At 37.3% G+C, this 22,548-nt stretch overlaps 1 protein-coding gene across 1 annotated transcript in view; it reads right to left on the bottom strand.

Moving 5' to 3' along the window:
* Nucleotides 1–22,548, bottom strand: part of LOC308421694 (contactin-associated protein like 5-1-like) — a gene marked incomplete at both ends in the record, with an annotated part of 497,826 nt that overhangs the window by 103,574 nt on the left and 371,704 nt on the right. Inside the window, one exon of the mRNA XM_080918133.1 lies at nt 11,327–11,555. Coding sequence (XP_080774259.1) covers nt 11,327–11,555 — 229 coding nt within the window. The remainder of the gene's footprint in view (nt 1–11,326; nt 11,556–22,548) is intronic.

The raw sequence follows: 22,548 nt of genomic DNA, 5'->3' as shown, positions 1-22,548 counted from the left end.
ATATTCTCTGAGATAGGATTTCTTGTCCTGTGGTTTATTTATTGTTGAGCAGGTCTGTGACCTACCAGGGATTCTTCTGTTCAATTCCCATTTTACCACAGTGACACTGGGATTATAGACCCATGCCCCCGATAGTATAAGTGGTTTTATGTTGGTTCTTGAAATCTGAACTCAGGACCCATGTTTACACAGCAAGCACTTTATAAACTATTCATCACCCTAGGCCTGAATTTTTTTTTACAGCTTTTCAGTCAATAAATCTTTAATGTGTATTGATAGAATAAACACTTATCAAAACTAGCAGCAAGAGAATGACTGCAATGCATCTCCATTACCATTTGTAAACTTTAGAAGATTTTATCTAATGTACTTTTATCCAAACCTTGAGGTACTGTTACTATCTAGTTGAATTCCTTTCCTTAGGTGTGCTTTAGTGAACTACATGAGAGATGATGGTGAGTACTGACAAAGATGGATCACTAATGCATGCTCAGAAGAAGGGCCTTTCACTTGAAAATACCCTGATATGGTTGAGGCTATTAAAAAATTTAACAAGGAAAGTTGCTATTACAGCAGCCTGTTCCTCCCACACAGACTCTGAGCTCTCAGAGGTGCTAAGTCAGTGGTAGTGAGTTCTATGGATGTCTTTGCAGAGGGGCAAGCTGACAGGGAATGTCTGTTTGTATAATCGACTGCTGAGCACGTGCTTCAGGAGGGTTCCCTGTGGGAGGAGGAGAGATAGTTCTCATTAAATGAGACTCACATATGTGTGTGTTCTTACAAGGAAGGGTGGTAGGCAGGACAGAAAGCTTCAAACATGCACTAAGACCACAAGGGAAACAGACTAGGGTATCTTCATTGACACAACTATACACATGACTGAATACAGGTACAGGGCACAACTGGATACAGAAAGCTAAACACACAGAAGTCATAGGAAAGTGAGAATATGTGAAGGAGAAGGGTAGACTTTGAGATTGAATCAGAAACAATGGAGACTTGTAGAAAAGAAATGGTCTCAACATATTTGAACTTTGAAAAGACCACTTCATCAGAATTTATAATGTATACATATACAGATGAGAAACTCACTAAAACCTGTGGTGATAATTTTATTGTAAGATTAGCTTATCTAGAACAAAGATGACTGACATAGGAGTTGGTTGAGCTGGGGCTATGGCTCAGTCAGTCAGTAAGTTATTTTCAGCTAGGTCCAATAAGTCTAATACCCAGAACCTGTGCAGTAGTACTGGATACTGTAGTACATAGTACTAGTACCAACACTGAGATGGCAGAAGCAGGCAGACCACTCAGGTCAACCAACCAGCTAACCCAGCAAACTTAAGAATGCTGAAAGAGCAGTTCAAAGAAAAACAATGTAGACAGCTTCTGAAGCAAACCACCTGAGATAGTCTTCTGCCTTCCACATGCATGTGTATGTACCCTTAAATGCATACATGGAGAAGGAGAGAGAAACAGAGGGGGAGAGGGGAAGGGAGGAAGGAAGGGACAGGGAAAGAGGGGGGATCTCATTTGCTAGGGATTTACCAGTTAGATTATCTGGCTAGAGACAGCCAGAGGAAACTGTCTGTTACTATGTCCTTACTGACAATATTTGTCCAGACTTTTTTCTGACATTTGTTAGTTACAAGTAGTTCACCAAAAGATAAATACCTCAACAATAACTATATGTTAGTGAAGTCCATGTCACCAGACTGCTTACAGCAAACTTGGATAATTCCTGTACCCTAATGTTCTCCCGTGTGTCATTCTATCACACTGAATGTCTTCCAGTTGTGTTGTGTGTTCTTTGGTATTGCTTTCCCCTGTGGGACAAAGCTGATATTTCTGATGACTATTATTAAAGAGCAGGAAGCTGAATTTTCCTGTGAGCGGTAAAGGAGAGGTCTCAAAAGCAAACTCTGGGACCTTTCATATTCCAACATCTCAGAATAAGGGTCTGAACTATTTGGAGACTAGAGCTGGTATTTTACAATTAATGAAATTTCAGTTGCTTTCAGAATGACGTGACATGATGTTTGCTGTTTTAAGATGCTAACTCTGGGCATGTGTTTTACACATAAGGGGACATACCTGTAAATGTCCTAAGGAAGGCTCAAACAGCAATATCACACATCTATAATTTCATCTTGGAAGGCATTTTGACTTAGAATTGTGAACATAGTTCTTTTACCATCTCTTGAGCATCTGTGTTTCTGTTGACAAGTTCTTTCCTCCATTTAGATTCAGTCTTTACACTTAGTCTCTGGACTTTGTTTAGATGTGTTATAGCTCTAACTTTCTGAGCTGCGTAACAATGAATGTCATTTTTTTTTTTACTGCTTCCATTTCATGAAGTATTTTCAATTATGCCTGTTACTACCTTCTTCCACATCTGATCATCATGAAAATTACTTTAGATATTAGACATCCTGTGTTGAACATATAGAGGTTTGTGCTGCCGTATTAGCTGCTCTTGCACCTTGTCTCAATTCCACTCATCCCTGTTCAAGACTCTGGACATTTTTTTCAGAGCCTATTTTCCAACATCATAGACTTAAAAATCTTTTTTAACAAACTTCCAAAGCTTCCTTCTTAAAATTTCTGATTTTCAGATTAAAGAACCATGAATTTTCTCATGGATTTATAGATTTTTCTAAACATATGTTGTATATGTTATATGTACATGTTAATGTGGGTTTTGGACAGGTTTGTGTGTATGTATGAGCTTGCACATGTGCTTGCACTACATGAAAGGCAGCAGCTGTGTCTTCCTCAAAGTTCACCCACCTTGTCTTTTATCATAAAGACAACATTCTCTCTCTGTCTCTCTCTCTCTCTCTCTCTCTCTCTCTCTCTCTCTCTCTCTCTCTCTCTCTCTCTCTCTCTCTCTCTCCCTCAACCCAGTATTCATCAAATGGAAAAAAAAAACACTTTATTAGTGGTTTCCAGAAATTCACCTGTCTCTGACTTCTAGCACAGTGGTTATAGTCACATGTCATGGGCTAGGTTAAAGCTCTGGTCCTTTTGCTTGTCTGGCAAACACTTACTGAGTCATATCCCTAGGCACTTTGAAGACACTATATTTTTGTTGATTTTCTGCACCACATGATATTTTTATGTATAAAAAGGTCAGTATGAATCCATATTTTTATATATTCTGTAATAGCTCTATTTTATATTTATCCTACATCTTTCATCTGAGCCTTTATGACCAGGATCTCATTAGTCACCCAAACCTTCAGTGAGACACATGGCCAACACAATCACCTCACATCTATAGGTAAAATATGGGTGCCTCCAGTAGCTCTGCTCTTTCCCAACAGCTGAGCATCATGGGGAATAATAATTAGAGGCCCGCACTATACTGGTATCTATGCAAACTTGCTTGAAAAAAATGTTTAGTCCTAAAAATATTTCTTGATAACTGTTTAAACTGGGAAAGTGCAAAAGTGAGAAGACCCAGAGGATTTTAGAAAATATAACCACAGAATATCTGATCAACAGACAGAACCAGTAACTCTACCGCTGCACATACACCAGAGGTTGCCAAATGGAACTTTACAGAGAATTCTCTGAGGGACAATAACATCCAACCTCTGCTGTGCATACCAAAGTTCATTAAGAAGACTTTGTTCATTCACACACCAGGAAGGAGACATAACTTCTTACCAGAGTGACTACTATAATCTTGGGACACTATTATCACCTAGACAGCTAGAGACCTGTAGTAAATCACTGTACATTTACCTTCAGATTGTCCCTCTTTAAGCTAAGACCCTCTGGAGAAACTTGTAAGGAGTTATCCAAAATTGAAGTCATTTTGAGTCTCATTAGCGGCCCTATGCAGGTGAGTTGACTCATTCTAACACTAAATTCTCATCCTGAACATCTTCGTTTTGCCAGTTGTTTGAAAGTGTGATTCTGACTTGGAACGTGCAGCTCTAGGGAGCGTGTTCTCTATGAGAACAGGAGACAATCCCAGAAAACATTGCTTCCTTTGGGGCAAGCACTGATTGGAAAATTACATGCTATAATGACAAATCTTTCTTCTTTTTATAAAAATGTTTCTTAGAAGAAGCATATCTCCTGGAAACTTTTTACACTTTTTCATGGAATGCCTCTAACACCTTCAAAAGCCAACATCTTTGTGTTTGAGTAAACATCTTTATGACAGATTTCATTTAATATAAAATGAAATCTTTTATATGAACTTAAGAGATCATGACTTCCCACTAATCAAAAGTAGGAGAGTTGTGTTAGTATATCTGCTTTAACAATCATGCTACCTAAGAATTCCCAAATGTATTTGAGAAGTGCCTTAATTTGTGGTTTCTTTTTTCTGGTACCAAAAAACTTCATTAAACCATTTCACATGGGAACATAAAGTTTGAGGTGCCCCAAATCTGTGTTTTCTGATTAATCTATGTTCTGTCACCTTGGTCATCCATTACTGGCTCCAGAGTAAAATATCTGTTATCATTTGGAAATGGGATCTCTCTTTTTATGTTGACATTTCACTCTATTATCTTTCCCTTTTACTGTCTTTTCTGACCTTAAGTGGCTAACTTTAACTTTGGTTATAAAATCTTCTCCAGTACTCTATGGGGACTTCATATACTTGGTAGCTGGGTGACCTGTCCTCCCACTGGAGGCTGAATACATATTTCAACCAGGACACACTCTGTAGGCAAAAACATTTGGCTCAATGGTGCCATTATTAAAATAAAACCAATACAGTTATTTATTTCATAAATTTTCTGAAAGTCAATAATTTTATATTTAATTTTCTTTTATATATAGTTCAGTATCTGGTACATTTTAGGTGTGCACAATAAAAAGTGTAACTTGAAACTTATTATTCACTGTAGCTACTGAAGATATATATGTATACATTATTTTGTTTCATCTTTACTTGTGAATTACTGTCTATGAGGTATGTACAAATACATTTTTTTGTTTTGTCTTTGGTTAAAAGGTTAAAATAAAATACTATGTACTGAGTAAGCCTTGACATAGTTTTAAAACTCTTTCCGTCTTTCTTTCTCTCTTTTTTCTTTTCTTTCTTTCTTTCTTTCTTTCTTTCTTTCTTTCTTCCTTTCCTTCCTTCCTTCTTTCTTTCTTTCTTCCTTCCTTCCTTCTTTTCTTTCTCTAATTTTATTTTGCTTCTAGAAACTATAAATCCAATATGGACCCTTTTAGTTTTTCCTCCTGAAGGGAGAACTCATCTTTTCTTCTTGAAGCTGACTTCCCAAATGTGTTCCTACATCTCAAGGGAAGAGAGAATATAAAGCCCACCAGTGTCTTCTTTAGTATCAGGGCTTAAAACTCCATGACCTCTTTGATGTATTCCTCTCTTACTCCAAATCTAAGAGGGAGAAATCAGGACTTCAATACCTAGTCTGGGAAGTAGGGGCAAAATTCTGTTCATAACAATATCTAAAGTAGTTTTCATTGCAACAATGAAGAGAAGGGAGGGAATGTAAGAATCTTATTCTACCCACATGTTTTTTCCCCTGATCAGACCCACCACTTAGCACTGTAGATTAACTCTATGGTGCATAACATTTCCTACCCTTCCAAAAAGCAAAGCAATGCAAAGCAAAACAAAACAACAACCACAACCACAACAACAAACAGCCACAACAACAAAACTATTCTGGGACATCCTTCTACAGCTCTGTGCTTCAGAATTCTTTCTGCTCAGAGGAACTCAGACATATATTGTTGACCCAGAAGTTACTAGAGGCAACTGTGACCTTTGATGTGCTTCTTTGAGAGAAAACAGTGAGAATGAGGACATCCTATTGTCAACTTGACCCTGCCTGGCAGCTGATAGGTTTTGAACTTTGGAGACATTTCATGTCTTGCTCTTTTCTTCTCTTTTTTTTCTTGAGTAAGTACATGCAAAATATCACATATCTCAGGTCATAATTATTTCTTTTGATGTGTGGGAAATCAGAAATTTAGGCTGAGGATCTTATAAATGTCTCTGCTCAAAAAATTGATAAAGGAGAACTGCTGAGCCAAAGGCACAGGAGTCACTCAGTGCCAGAGGCAGATGAACAACCACAAAGGAAGGTGACCTGGAAGCATCATTTGGATGTTGTACTGGATGAATTTCAGCATAGATTGGTTCCCTCTTTTGTGCATCTTCTAATTTTACGTGTCTATTTTAACCCACAAGGAACGAAAAAAAGACCAATTGAAATAATTGCATGAGGGAATCATATAATTACAGTTCAATCATTAATATTGATTGTCAACTTGACACTATCTACAATAACTAAAGAGATAACCCTCGTGGAAAACCTGTAAGGGTTTATCTGGAATAGCTTAATTGAAGTTAAAAACAAAACCTACCCTAAATGTGGGCAGCACCATCCCATGACCTGGGAATCTAGACAGGATAAAAAGGAGGAATTAAGCTGAGCAGCAACATCTATCTCTCTCTGCTTTCTGGCTACCTTCAGCTCCTTCCTGCATTCTTTGCCTCCATGATAGACAACATCATTAAACTACTACCCTTTTCTCATTGTTTTGATAACCCAGTTTATCAGAGCAAAGGAAGAAGAAAATTATTCACTAATATATATATATATATATATATATATGTATGTATGTATGTATGTATATATATGTACATTTTTTTATAATATACAGTGAAAATAACACAATACAATAAGTAGAAGTCACTTAAAACATTTTAATTAAAATTTCATTTGCGAAGAGAATACTGGTTTCTTTCTAGTGATTAAAACATCACTCTTTGGGGAACATTTCATAACTTTCCCTTCCAGTATAAATGTGGTCAACTTTGTTCACCTCTCCTAATATCCATATGTTCCCTGGCAGATAGTCTAACTGTATTCAATCTGTACAAACTATATGCCTATGAGAAACTTTTAATAATATGTATTTTTATATTAAAGGTAGATTCTGAATGGCAGAGCCTGATGCTCATCCTGTTTCTGATATATTAAATAGTTCCTTCCACATAGAAATGGCTTCAGGAACATTTGACAAATGATAATTTTGAAGAAAAATAAATTGTTATTATGGGAAATGAAAAACTGTTATTCAGCAAAATGTCCTGCTGTGTTGATATCTTAGTTGATATAGTACATACTTTATAAGATTAAGGACCTGAGCTTGATTCCAAGTGTGTTGACATAGAACATCAGTATCCTGGAGGTAAAGAAGGATAGAATCTTAGAGCCTACTGGCCAGCCAGACAATCTTAATTGGTGACCTCCTAGACAAAAAGAGAGATCAGAAAAGTGGAGAGCATTCCTGAGGATGGTACCACTGGTTATATGCCAGCCTCCAAATGCATGCACACACAAACATGTATGCATGCCCCTCCCCCGTGCTGCACTCATTTACAAGCATACAGAAGCACATTGAAATGTTGAGATCAAGGGTATGCTCAGATCACCCCCACTTCTCTTGACAAGCTGCTATCATTTAAAGCCTCCTTCCTCCAATTGCTAAGTTTCTGAGTAGTTTTCTGGGACTCAAAAATCTAGGGCTGCATCTTCTAAGAACTCCTTTACCTTATAATAACCCCTGACATCTTTTAAGCCCATGGATATGTATGGGGAGGGGCTTACATACATCTCAGCAACAACAATGGTTTTCTCTGTTTAATACCTGGCCATGTTCTGATTTGAAAAGACAGCAACAGTTTTGGCTAAGCAAGTCCAAGTCTAGAACTGGAAATAACAATACTAAAACAAACAAAAAAAACAAGCAAACAGACAATGCTAGCAGCAGCCCCTTGACAAGGAATTGGTGTTGGCGTCTGGGACCCTGAGAAGCAGGAAACACATCCCTCCAGGGGACCTACCATCTGAAATAAGAAAATACCTGTAGTAGCCTGGGATGAAGACATCACAGTAGCCTTTAGCAGATATTTGTATAAAACATTTGTTCCTATTTTTCTTAACCTTAGCCCTGAAAAATGGCTGTATACATTTTATTTGTGGTTGACTACTTTTCAACTCATGCACAAGGCTTTGACTCGCAGACATCTTCTCACCTCTGGCATGATTAACTATGTAAAATGTATCTACAAGAGGAGAACTTGGCTGGGTGTTTACAAATTTTATCCTTCTTATTCTGCACCTTAGCTTCTTACCACTAAGTACTGGAAGTGAAGATTCCATCTTCCTAAGAGACCAAATAAGATCATTTTAAGCTGGCCATTTCTTCATCACTATTAAATTCTTATCATTATCTTAAAATCTGAACAAGGTTAGATGATTTCTAATACAAACTGTTGATTCTACCAAATATGCTTGTGAGTAGATCCTGATTACAAAAGATTTTTGGGTAAAAATCTTCAATTTGTGAGAATCCCTAACTTCCAAAACAGGAGACAACTACATTTTCTTTTTGGGAGATACTATCTGTTAGCCTATTCTGATCTTGAACTTGCTGCATAGCCGAATGGCACTGAATGTTGGCTTCCTGACTGCACTTCTAGATAGGAGCTACTACTCTGGGCACAATAGCACACTGCTTCCTAGTTTCTGATCACTGTTAATCAGGTCAATGGCTTAATGGTATAAAATATAGTAGAATCTCACTGAAGACATAAAATTTTAATTCCTCTAGGAATACTTCAAGTTCAGCAAAGAAAGTTTTGATAGGCACTCATGGAGGACAATGCAAGAAGGAACAAAGAAACTCACAATAAGACTAAGGAAAATGCTTAACTCCTGCCAGTTACTATGTCTCTCACGTACTTTACACTATCATCATTTTCTCAGCAAATAGTCACTTAATTATTATCTGACAGCCACTATTGACAAGGAATTTAATGTTACTGAAGCCATTTGATTTGTAGGTGAAATTTAAACACTTGGGTTTCTTCTTCTTTTCTTAATTTTAATATAATTTATTTTACATTTTAATGATAGTTTCTTCTTCCCCCTCTCCTCCCTCCTACCTTCCCTCTTCTCTTCCCAGTTCATTCTCTCTCCTTCCTATCCCCTCCATCCCCCCCATTGTTTGTCTTTATAAAAATGAGACATTAATGGATATCAACCAGCATGCATACATATAAAGTTCCAGTAAGACCAGGCACCTACTCATCTATTAAGGATAGAGAGGGAAACACAGTAGAGGGAAAGAGTTAGAAAAGCAGCCAACAGAGTCAGTTACAGCTCCTGCTTCCATTTTAAAAATCAAGTTACATCACTGTAACCTATGTGTGGAGGACTTAGTAGGCTATTCCCATGCAGGTTCCCTGGAAAATAGTTCAGTCCTTGTGAGCCCCTTATCAACTCAAGTTACGTGATTCTGAGGGTTTTCTGTCATAGACTTCTTTCTAGCTAGATTGCTTCAGAAATCTAACTACTCACTGCTAGGGACAGCACACCATGACAGAGACTGCCAGCAGTAGGCTGGGATGGCGACATCTCAGAAGCCCTCAGCAATTCTTTATAAAAAACAGTTGTTCCCATTTCAACTAGCCTTAGCTCTGGAAAACGGCTGTATAAATTTCAATTGTGTGTGACTAGTTTCAGTTGGCTTTGATGTGCATAATTATTCTAGTATATCTGATTTTCCTATTTCTTTCTCCTTCTGCTCTGGTGGATTCTGTGAAACTAGATGCTCCTTAATGTAATGATTCTTAAACAATTGGAAATCGAGGCACAGGGGCACAGCACAGCACAGTCCTTTTGTACATGCTGTGAGATCTCATCTTGGAAAAAATATAATAACTGGATAATGGTAGTTCCAGATTAATGCTTGACTTTAAAACAAGTTTGAAGAAGTTATTAGAACATGATTTAGAGCCAACACTGAAATGCCAAGAAAGGAAAACGTTATTGAAGTTAAGGAACAATTTTCACACAACTTTTGAGAGAGGTTCCTGGATAAGAAAGTATAGAATGCAGAAAATTATACACTACTAAAATTAAGTCAAAATGCTGAGTTTCTTAGGAAAGTGATTGTGTGCAATGCACAGGAACAGAAAGCTATCAGAATTAGTGAGTTAAGGGCTAACTTCACTCTTTCTGGCTCCTTCCTGGCAGATTTGCTCATGTCATGTATCATTAGAGCTTCACAGGAAAATGCCAGTAGCTGACCTCAGAGCTCTGATCTCTGAAGTATAATAAGTTAAAAGTTAAGGTTTAAATAATGAGCACATTGCACTTACTATCATTTTGGAAACAGGCCTGGGAATAGGGAAAGCTTAAAATTTTGGGGAACAATTGTAATTCTTAATTCTTTGTGGAATGTGGTTATTCTTCTGAATTTCATTGGGCAATAATTATACAGTGTCTTCTATTTTCTACCTGCATTGAGAGTATCAATAAAAGCCTCCGGCAAGAAAAAAGTTAGTGTGTGTGTGAGCTAGAGAGCAAGCGAGTGACTTAGAGAGTATGAGAGCATGTGTGTTTGTGTGTGTATGTGTGTGTGTGTGTGTGTGTGTGTGAGAGAGAGAGAGAGAGAGAGAGAGAGAGAGAGAGAGAGAGAGAGAGAGAGAGAGAGAGAGAGAGAGAGAGAGACTTTAAGCTTTGAAAAAAATCCCTGTACTAAAAAGTTAGTCTGTGTTTATCTATTATGTGCCTTATGGATATCCCTGCTTCCAGTTGAGGACTTCAATCCTGTGTCAAAGCTGGCCCTGAGAAATTACCTGTGCTTCCAACTGTGTTACCAATGTCACAGCCTGGATAAAAGACCCTGACCCATAGCTTTCTCTCTCATTTCTTTCCCTCATTCCTCTTTCAAGGGCACCTCTTTCATTAACGACCTCCCCCATGAGAACTTTGCTTGCTTGGTGTGATCTGTCCAGGAATACAATGCTTTGCATCTACGATTACCAAGTGGTGAATAGTACAGCTCCGTAGTCAGTAACTGCATTATATATATAATTTCATGTCCTTATGAAAAAAATAAAATTCTCAAAAATGAGGCTGTGTTACACAGTATTATAGCTCTTACATTGTATTTGTCTTGAAGACAATACCCATTTATAAAATCAGCCAGTATTTATGCTTTACTAGCCCCCCAATGCCAGGCAAGTATCCTCCTGAAATTCAGATCTGCTTATGATCTTTTACACATAATGTATTTCAGCATGGAACAAATAATAAATAATTACTGTAACACAATTAAGCCAAATTAACATCAATGGTTTAGACTTTAGTGGCAAATTGTCACTGTCCCAGAATACCAATTATGGCTAATAAAGATAAAGTGGAAGGAAGGTTGGGCTGAGGTTTCCCAGCTCTGAGGCACTGTGGGGTACTGAAGAGTATAAGCTGTCCTTCCAGGCAAGTCTGGCCTAATGGCTTTACATCATGAACACTCACCATTCCTGGACAGTAGGATAGCCAGAAAATTCTGAGAAGAGAAATTGAGGTAGAGCAAAAGGGTAGGGGCTCTCGCTGTCATGAAACTCAGCATGATGGTTTCCTTAAATGCAGTTGTATCTGCGTAGATAGCAGAAGAGGAAAGGCTTGTGTTCTTGGTCACTGGGTACGGCTCTTGAAACATGTATGTTACAGACGTGCCAGAATCAAAAAGAGCTGAAATCTCTGGGAAAAGAAGGAAGAGAAGAAAGCATTTTTTTTCAAATATTTAGTCAATTACTGGGAGTAGCTGTAATACCTGCTCACTGATATTTTTTTTTTTTGTATCCAACAATGGGTGAGGGATGTTAAGAAACTACACAATCTGCTTCTTGTTGATTTTAGAAAGACACAAATTCATTTTTGTGTGTATGTGCATAGGTGTAGATGTGAATTCATGTTGATTCTGGAGAAAATGTATGCCTTCCCTTCTTCGATTTTTTTTTTTTTTTTGAGACACTGAACCTGATGGTTAAGCAAACTAATCAGAACACCCAACACTGTTTCTGTATCCCCATGTTATTCAGTGATATTGTCTTTGTAAAGCACAGAAGAAAAATGCCCTGTGGGGTTTGTACTTGTGGGGACTCTGTGTTATACGAGCATATGACTTAGGGATTGGGACATGGCTCAGTTGGTTAAATGTCTGCTGCACAAGTATGAGAAAGTGAGTTTGGTTCTTCAGCATCTACATTAAATCCTTTGTGGGGTTCCGTGCTTATTTCATCCCAGATCTGGGGAAGCAGAGACAGAAAGAACCCTGGTCTTCACTGTCTAGACTAGCAACTAGAGTGTGCCACATTTTTAAGATCAATTGAGAAATAAATCTGCTACTGACTCCTGGTCTCCACATGCATGTGCTTGCACACATGAATGCACACACATACACACAATCACACACACACACACACACACACACACACACACACACACACATATACTACAAATACAAAAAACAAAGAAAAACAAGAACATAATTTAAAGTCCATCTCAGTAACATTCATGAATTATGTTTTGTGATTGATGATATGTCTATCAATATATTGAAACACTTATTCTGCCACAGGCTCCTTTTGAGCTAATAATAAGTTTATTTTCTTATGGACAGCAGTGAAGAAAATGTTTTTTATAGTAGACTTCTTAGATCTGTAAGCACCTATTTGCATGGAAAAAGGTGTGGTAAACTGGAGTTTATATGGATATGATGTTTCTCTTCTTCCCAAAGAAGGAAACAGTGTTCCTAATTCTTTCTCAAAGTTCTCTGGCTAAGTGTGGAACACAAAGAACAACCTTTGAAGGAAATAACTTTCCTTCATAAGGTTCTTGCCATTGTTTTTACCTTGTAAAACTCTGTTATCAGTTTGTAGGCATAATTCATGCTTATTCACAATGACCAGCACACCTGGCTAGTAGTGCAATTTTGGGAAAAGTTCAAAAGCAATATTTTTGCCTTTACCAAGAAAGTTATATCCGTGCGGGTTATGTTAAATATATGAAGCAGACACTTTCAGCCATGCAGATGTTGGCTTACCATCTGCTCAATACCGGGGTATTTCTTGTGGACATATGGCCTGCAGTTCAATCTTCTACTTTGTAGTTAATAAAATAAAAGCCTTTGTCAGATGTTTGAATATATGTTCAAATGCTTATGTTATTAACAATTTATAAAACCATATTAAATATGGGCATATACACTATTATTTTTCTTTCTTTTATAACAATAAATTGAAAAAGGAAACACACTTTTATAATTAGACATGTCAAAAACTGGCATTCTGGCTCTACTCCTGCATCTAGTTTTAATTATGGCTAATATTTCCAAATTGTTTGTTTCAGTGAAATGGTAAATTCAGCCATGTGTGTCGATGATACTACTCATCCAACTTTTTCTGTTATGACAAGAGACAAAAGGTGCTCAAATAGGTTTTGTTTTCCCAGGGAGGAATTATAAATATCATTTGAAGCACATTTAGTGAATTTTACATTCTATTGATATTTTAGTTTAAGATAGTATAACATTTTTAAAAATAGCTTAGACATGATTTATATAATGTGATTAATGTTCAATAAAGACTGAACATAATCCCCTCTATAAAATTCCTGAGTTTCTGACACATTATAAATGTGGAAATTAAGGAAGTAAGTTTGATGTTGAATATATAACTAGTATCTGTGAAAGGAGAGTGTTAAATCGATGAGAACCAGAACTCAATTTATTTCTATAGAGCCCAGTGATAAATGAATTAAATAAGACAGTATTTTCTTTATTTGCTTTTTTTAATTGGAGAACTTTATTTTAAGAAGCAAAGATGAATGTACAGATTTTAAAAGCATTTTTGCATAAAAGTGTATGAGTACATTTTTTGTCAGTACTTGATTTTTTTTAAAGGTTTGAAAATATGCATTAAAATCTTACTAGTTACAATGAGCACAAAGTACATGTAAAACAAGATGTAACCTGGAAATAGTCAAAGTGTTCTTGGTGTGTAAAGATTAAGCGTAATGATTTTTCATTTTTTGCCTTTGCTTTTCTTTAACTTCATATAGTCTGTGAGTTGTTTCTGGGGTGTTCAGAGCTTCCTGAAGTTAGTATCCAGTTATCAGTGACTACATATTACGGCTGTTCTTTTGTGACTGGGTTACCTCACTTAGGATGATATTCGCTAAATACATCCATTTTCTTAAGAATTTCATAAAGTCATCATTTCTGATAGGTGAGAAGTACTCCATTGTGTAAATATACTATATTCTTTTTTCCATTCATGTACTGAAGGACATCTGAGTTCTTTCCAGGTTCTGGCTATTATAAATAGAGCTGCAATGAACATTGTGATGCATGTATTTTGCTGTATGTTGGAGCTTCTCTGGAATATATTTATCCAGAAGTGGAATAACTGGGTCTTCAGGTAGTACTATGTCCAATTTTCTCAGGAACCAACCAACTGATTTCTGGAATGGTTGTAAAAGTTTGCAATCCCACCAACACTGGAGAAGTGTTCCTCTTTCTCCACATCCTTGCCAGCATCTGCTGTCATCTGGATTTTTGTTTTTAGCCAGTCTGACAGGTATGAGGTGGAATCTCAGGGTTCTTTTGATTTGCATTTCCCTGATGACTAAGGATGTGGAACACTTCCTTAGATGCTTCTCAGCCATTTGATAATCCTCAAATGAGAACTTTTTGTTTAGATTTGTACACCATTTTTAATAGGGTTGTTTGACTTTCGGGTGTCTAACTTCTTGAGTTCTTTGTATACCTTGGATTAGGCCTTTATCAGATGTGGGGTTGTTGAAGACTTTTTCCCAATCTATTAGCTGCCATTTTGTTTTCTTGACAGTGTCCTTAACCTTACAGAAACTTTGCAATAGCATTAAGTCCCAATTGTCTATATTTGACCTCAAAGCATAAGCAATTGGTGTTCTGTTCACAAAATTTTCTCCTGTGCTTATGTGTTCTAAGGTTTTCCCAAATTTCTCATCTACTAGTTTCAGTGAACTGGGTTTTATGTGAAGATCTTTGGCCTACTTAAACTTGTGCTTTGTGTAAGGAGATAAGAAAGTATCTATTTTCATTCTTCTGCATGCTGAGTGCCAGTTGAACCAACACCATTTATTGACGAGGCTGTCCTTTGTCCATTGAATATTTACAACTTCTTTGGCAAAAATCAGGTGACCATATATGAAAGGGATCATTTCTGGATATTCTCTTCTATGTAATTGATCAACATGCCTGTCTCTGTACCAGTACTATGCAGTTTTTAACACAATTGACTTGTAATATAGCCTGAGGTCAGGGATGGTAATTCCCTCATAATTTTTTTGTTGTTGAGGATGGATTTTGCTATTCTAGTTCTTTTGTTATTCCAGATGAAATTCCACATTGCTCTTTCCAGCTCTATAAAAAATTGGGTTGCAATTTGATGGGTATTGCATTGAATCTGTAGATTGCTTTTGGTAAGATAACCATTTTTATAATGTTTATTCTTCCAATCCATAAGCATGGGAGATTTTTCTATTTTCTGAGATATTGCTCAATTTCCTTCTTTAGAGATTTCAAGTTCTTGTCATAAAGGTCCTTTACTTGCTAGTTAGAGTCACACCAAGGTATTTCATATTGTTTGTGACTATTGTGGAGGGTATCTTTTCCCTAGTTTCTTTATCCACATGTTTGTCCTTTGAATAGAGGAAGGCTACTGATTTCTTTGAGTTAATTTTATATCTAGCCCCTTTGCTGAACTTGTTTATCAGCTGTAAAGTTCTCAGGTGGAATTTTTTGGGTCACATATGTACACTATCATGCCATTGGCAAACTGTGATGTTTTTACTTCCTTCTTTCCAATTTATATCCCTTTCATTTCCTTTTGCTGTCTATTTGCTCTGGGCAGGACTTCCAGTACTATGTTGAATAGGGAGGGGAAGAGTGGGCAGCCTTGTCTAGTCCCTGATTTTAGTGGGATTGCTTCAAGTTTCTCACCATTAAGTTTGATGTTAGCAATTAGTTTTCTGTATATTGCTTTTATTATGTTTAGATATGTCCCTTGGATTCCTGTTTATTCCAAGTCTTTTAACAAGAAGGGGTGTTAAATTTTGTCAAATGCTTTCTCAGCATCTAGTGAGATGACCATGTGGTTTTTTTCTTTGGGTTTGTTTGTAGGTTTAATTTTGTTGATGGATTTCCATATATTAAAACCATCCCTGCATCCCAGGGAAGAAGCCTACTTGATCATGGTGAATGATTATTTTTATGTGTTCCCGTATTTGGTTTGCGAGGATTTTGTTGAATATTTTTGCATCAATGTTCATAAGTGAGTTTGGTCTGAGTTCTCTTTTTTGTATGGTCTTTGTGTGGTTTAGGAACAAGGGTTATTGTTGGCTCAAAAAAATGAGTTAAATAGTGCTCCATATGACTCTATTTTGTGGAATAGTTTGGAGAGTATTGGTATTAGGTCATCAACAAATGTGTGATCAAATTCTGTACTGAACCCATCTGGACCTGAGCTTATTTTGGTTGGGAGGATTTTGATGACTGCTTCTATTTCTTTCAGTTTTATGGGATTATTTAGATAGTTTACCTGGTCCTTGTTTAACTTTATTATCTAATATCTGTCTAGGAATTCATCCATTTCCTCCAGATTTTCCAGCTTTGTTGAATATAAGCTTTTGTAGTAGGATCTGATGATTTCTTGAATTTCCTCAATCTCAGTTGTTATGTCTTCACTTTCATTTCTTATTTTGTTAATTTGGATACTCTCTCTTTGCCCTCTAGTTAGTTTGGCTAAGGGTTTTTCAATCTTTTTAATTTTCTAAAAGAACCAACTCTTGGTTTTATTGATTCTTTGAATGGTTCTTTTTGTTTCTATTTAGTCAATTTCTGCTCTGAGTTTGTTTCTTGTTGTTTACTCGTCTTGGGTGTAACTTCTTCCTTTTGTTCTAGAGTATTCAACTTTTTGGTCAAGTTGCTAGTGTTTTCTTTCTCCAGTTTATTTTTGAAATCACCCAGAGCTATGAGGTTTTTCTCTCAGTACTGCTTTCATTGATTCCCATAGGTTTGAGTATGTTGTGTTTTCATTTTCATTAAATTCTAGAAAATTCTAAATTTCTTTCTTTATTTCTTCTTTGACCATGCAATCATTTAATAGAGCATCTGTAATTTCCATGTGCATATGGGCTTTTTGTTGACTTGGTTGTTATTAAAGACCAGCCTTAGAGCATGGTGATCTGATAGGATGTGTGGAAGTATTTCAAACTTATTATATCTATTGAGGCCTATTTTGTGACAGATTATATGGTCAATTTTGGAGAAAGTGCCATGAGGTGCCAGGAAGAAGGTGTATTCTTTTGTTTTAGAATGAAATGTTCTGTAGATGTCTATTAATTCCAATTGCTTCATAACCTCTGCTAGTTTCACTGCATCCTTGTTCAGTTTCTGATTCCAGGATCTGTCCATTGAAGAGAGTGGGGTGTTGAGGTCTCTCACTATTATTTTGTGGTTTGCAATGTATTTTTTCAGTTTTAGTAGAGTTTCTATATTAGGAACATATATGTTAAGGATTCAGAGATCCTCCTGACAAAATTTCCCTGTTATGAGTAAATAGTGTCTTTCCTTATCTTTTTTGAAACTTTTGGTTGAAAATCTACTTTATACGATATTAGAATGGCTACTCCAGCTTGTTTATTGGGGCTGTTTGCTTAGAAGGTTTTTTCACAAACTTTTACTCTGAGATAGAGTCTGTCTTTGTATCTGAGATGAGTTTTCTGTATGCAGCAAAATGCTGGATTCTGTTTATGTATCCAGTCTGATACCCTATGTCTTTTTATTGGGGAATTGAGTCCATTTATGTTAACAAATATTAAGGAATAATGGTTGCTGTCTCCTGCTATTTTTGCTTTTAGATGTAGAACTTTTCCTGTGTGTCTTTCTTCTTTTGGTTTTCTTGCTTAGGTATCTTCTTGTTATTACTCGGATGAAGTTTCACTTATTGTATTGGGTTTTCCACCTATAATTTGTTGTAGTATTGTGTTTGTGGTCAGATATTGTGTAAATTTTGTTTTGTCCTGGAATATCTTGGTGTCTCCATCTATGGTGATTGAGAGTTTTGCTGGGTATATCAGCTTGGGCTGACACTTGTGTTCTCTTAGGGTCTGCATGATGTCTGTCCAGGAACTTCTAGCTTTCATAGTCTCTGTTGAGAAGTCGGGTATGATTCTGATTGGTTTGCCTTTATATGTTTTACATGACCTTTGTCCCTTACTGCTTTTAGTTTTCTTTCTTTGCTTTCAGCACTTGGCGTTTTGACTATTATGTGTCAGGAGGAATTTCTTTTCTGTTCCACTCTATTTGGAGTTCTGAAGGCTTCTTTTATGCTCATGGTCTTCTCATTCTTAAGGGTAGGGAAGTTTTCATTCTAGGATTTTGTTGAAAATATTTACTGTGCCTCTTAATGGATATTCTTTGCCCTCTTCTATTCCTATTGTTCTTAGGTTTGGTCTTCTCATTCTGTCCTGGATCTCCTGGACATTTTGGGTTTGGAGCTTTTTGGCTTTTGCATCTTTTCTTACTGTTTTGTCTATGTTCTCAATGTCATCTTCTCTTCCATCTTTTGTAGTCTGTTGGAGATGCTTGCATCTGTGACTCCTGATTTCTTTTTTTTTTTTCTTTTCTTTTTTTTTTTTTTTTTGGTTTTCCACCTCCAGGGTTGTCTCTTTTAGTGTTTTCTTTATTTTTTTTATTTCCATTTTCATTTCCTTCTTAAATTCCTTTATCTCTTTGGTTCTGTTTTCCTCTAGTACTTTGATTCTTTGAGTGTTTTTCATGTGTTCTTTTTAAAAGCTTCTATTTCTTTATGCTTTTCCTCCAGTTCCCATTTAAGAATCTTCATCATCATCTTGAGGTATGATTTCAGGTCTGAATCTTCTTTTTCTGGAGTGTTTGGCATTCTGCTGTTTGCTGTCATAGGAGAGCTGGGTTCTGATGTTGCCAGGTTGTCTTGGTTTCCATTGTGTAAGTTCTTTCACTTTCCCCTTGTCATCTTGTTGTTTGTGATTTTATGTTGTCTTGTTGTCAGTGATTGGTTCCTGTATCTCCCGTGTATCTGGCCTGTGTCCCTGGATATTAGCTGTTTTAGGTGGCAAATGGCCTGAGTGTTTGTTCAGCAAGCTCGGGTCCTCCAGGTGCAAACCAAGTCCCTATGGCAGAGTTCCTGTTCCCCTGAACCAATCGGGCAGGCAGAGTTTTCTGCACATTTGGCCCATACCTCTCTGTGCCCTGGCTACTCACAGAGCAGTATCACAAGGCCTGCATTGTATCCCTGGATTTCCAGCTGTTCTGGGTGGCAAATGGCCAGGACAATGTTTTCTATTGGATATTCTCTGTGTTTACATTTCAGATGTTATCTTGTTACTGCCAATCCCATTACCCCTCCCCCTCTCATTGCCTCCATGAAGGTGCTCCCTCTTTCAAACACCTCTCCCATCTCAGAGCATTGGAGTTCTCCTACACTGGGAAAAATAGCCCTCAATGACCAAAGTCCTGTCCTCTCATTGATGCCAGAGAATAATATCCTCTGCTGCATATGCACCTGGAACCATTGGGCTCTCTCCATATGACCTCACTGGTTGGTGATTTAGTCCCTGGGAGCTGTGTTGGGTGGGTTTGGTTAATTGATCATTTTGTTCTTTTCATGAGGTTTCAGACCCTTTCAAATTCTTCAGTCCTTTCTCTATCTCCTTCATTTGGCTCCCCTTGTTCAGTTTGATGGTTATCTGAAAGCATCCCCCTCTGTATCTGTATGGCTCTGCTACAGCCTCTGTGGAGGCATCCATATCAAGTTCTGACAATAAGCACTACTTGGCATCAGCAATAGTATATGGGTTTAGTTGCTGCATATGGCAGAGATTCCCAGATGAGAAAGTCTTTAGATGATCTTTCCTAAAATCCCTACTCCTCTATTTGCCCCGTTATTTCCTCCCATAAGTGATATGTTCTCCTTTCTAACAAGGACTGAGACATCCACTTTATTGGCTTCTTTCTTTTTGAGCTTCATAATTTCTGTAAATTGTTTCTTTGGTATTCTGAGCTTTTTGGACTAGTATCTGCTGATCAGTAAGTAGATACCATTAATGTTCTTTTGTAACTTGGTTACCTCACTCAGAATCATAGCTTCAAGTTCCATCCATTTGCCTAGGAATTTCATGAAGTCATTATTTTTAATAATGAGTAGTACTCCATTGTGTAAATGTATAGCAGTTTCTGTATCCATTCCTCTGTTGAGAGTTTTCTGCATTGCATTCTTTCCAGCTTTATAGTGCTGGATTTGTGGACAGATATTCTATAAATTTTCTTTTTTTCTCTGTTAATTGAGAGTTTTGCTGGAAATAATAACCTGGGCTAGCATTTCTGTTGCCTTTATGATATCAGTGAAGGATCTTCTTCTAGCTTTGTATTGAAAGTTCTGGTGTAATTCTGATCAGTCTGCTTTTACATGTTACCTGTTGTTTTTCCCTTAAAGCTTTTAGTATTCATCTTTTCTTTGAACTTTTTCTTTGTTTTGACTATTATGTTTTGGGAAGAATTTCTTTTCTGGTCTAATCTATTTGGTGTTCAATCGGTTCCTTATATGGTCATGGTTATGCCTTTCTTTAGGTTAGAAAAGTTTTCTTCTATAATTTTGCTGAAAATATTTACTGGGCCTTTCCAGTTGTGAGTCCTTGCTTTCTTCTATACCTACTATCCTTAGGTGTGATTTTCTCATTGTGTCGTGGATTTTATGGATGTTTTGGGTTAGGAGCTTTTTAATTTTTATTTTCTCTGTTATGTCAATGCTTTATGTGTTATCTTCTGCTTCTGAGATTCTTTCTTCCATCTCTTGTATTGTCTTGTTGATGCTTGCATTTATATTCCTAATCTCTATCCTAAAGGTTTTCTATATCTAGGGTTGTCTCTCTTTGTGTTTCCTTTTCTGTTTTTACATTCTGAATGGTTTCGTTAAATTCCTTCATCTGTTTGCTTGTGTTTTCCTGTGTTTCTCCAAGTGCTTGTACTTGTTTTTCTGTTTTCTCTTTTATTTCTTTAAGGGAGTTATTCATATGCTCCTTGAAGCCCTCTATCATTTGCATGAGGTACAATTTTAAGTCCAAATCTTATTTTTTAATGTGTGTTGTTATATACACTACTGGTTGTGCTGGGAGAGTTGGGTTCTGATATTTCCAAGTTGTCTTAGTTTCTGTTATTTAGATTATTGCGCTTGCCTCTTGCCAACTTTTTATCTTCGATGTTAGTTGATCTTGTTGAATGGAGTTTGCCTTAACCGTGTGCCTATGGGTCGTGGGATTTAGAGGGAGACCATTCTTGGGTGTTCAGCTCTCTATGGGCAGTTTTTATGTTAGACGGTGATTGGCCAGCTCTAGATCTGGTTGCAGATGGATGCTGAAGGGCACAGACCCAAGCAGTAGCATGATACCTGTGCCCAGAGTGCTCCTGGAGGTCTCTCCCCAGATAGTGGAGGAAGAGTGTGTGCTCTCCCATAGGCTCAGGATGGAGAAGGCTCCTGCATCTCTCCTGATGCTCAGCTCTCTGTGAGCAGGCTGTGAGTCCTGATGGCAGTGTGTGTACTCTGCCTGTGGCTCTAGGCACAGGTGGAAGCCAGGCCAGTTTGATCCCAGACTGCACTGATTTCCCTGCACCCTGAGAGTTCCAGGAGGTCTCTCCCCAGATAATCAGTGGAGAGAGAGTGTGGGCTCACCCATGGACTCAGGATGGAGAAGGCTCCTGCATCTCCTCTGGGTGCTCAGCTCTCTGAGAGCATGCCATGAGTCCTGATGGCAGTGTGCCTGCTCTGCCTGTGGCTCTGGGAAGGGAAGGAAGTCAGACCAGTCTAAGACAGTATTTGCAATGGGAAATGTTGCAATGGTTAAAACTGGTGCCTAATAATATTAATGACATTTATGGGAATGCCTGTGGGATTAAATAAAGCAAGCATGTGTCTTAAATAAAACTCATACCATGATCTTCACTATATTGAAAATAAGTAATATTTAAAATAATTGTGTGTTTGTAGATTTGTAAATAGATTTTAAAATTTATTATCTATTATTTTAGTGATATTTTTCCTTGTAGCACTAGATATTCAGTCAACAATAGTAGAGTGCTGAGGGCAACAAAATATATATATATATATATTCATAAATGGTCTCCTGAGGCAAACCATCATATCAAGGATGCCAAGGTAGCTAAGACCATAAAGATGCTTAGAGCCAACAAGCTGGAGGACTTGAATTCAATCCCTGGGGCCACATGGTAGAATGAAAGAAGGTACTTGTGAAAGTGCCTTGGCATGATGGCAAATACTTACACACACACACACACACACACACACACACATACACACACACACACACACGCACAAAGAGAGAGAGAGAGAGAGAGAGAGAGAGAGAGAGAGAGAGAGAGAGAAGAATTGACAAATTTAAGTTAAATGTGCCACTGTTCAAGTCCCCTCCACCCACTATTAGAAATTTTTTATAGATTTTACAGTACACTTAATGTACGTTATTGTCAGGACTGCTGCCCTGCATCTTAATGTGCTTGACATAATAATGGGACTGCTCAAGTATGTAGAGATCTCCACTTGTGAAAACTGAGTACACTTCTGTTAAAAGTGTATTTGCTTATTCTTTAAGAACG

The sequence above is a fragment of the Micromys minutus genome (genome assembly GCF_963924665.1).
Source record: "Micromys minutus genome assembly, chromosome: 6".
Taxonomy (NCBI): domain Eukaryota; kingdom Metazoa; phylum Chordata; class Mammalia; order Rodentia; family Muridae; genus Micromys; species Micromys minutus.
The sequence above is the reverse complement of the archived record's forward strand: the minus strand, read 5'-3'. Positions and strand labels throughout refer to the sequence as shown.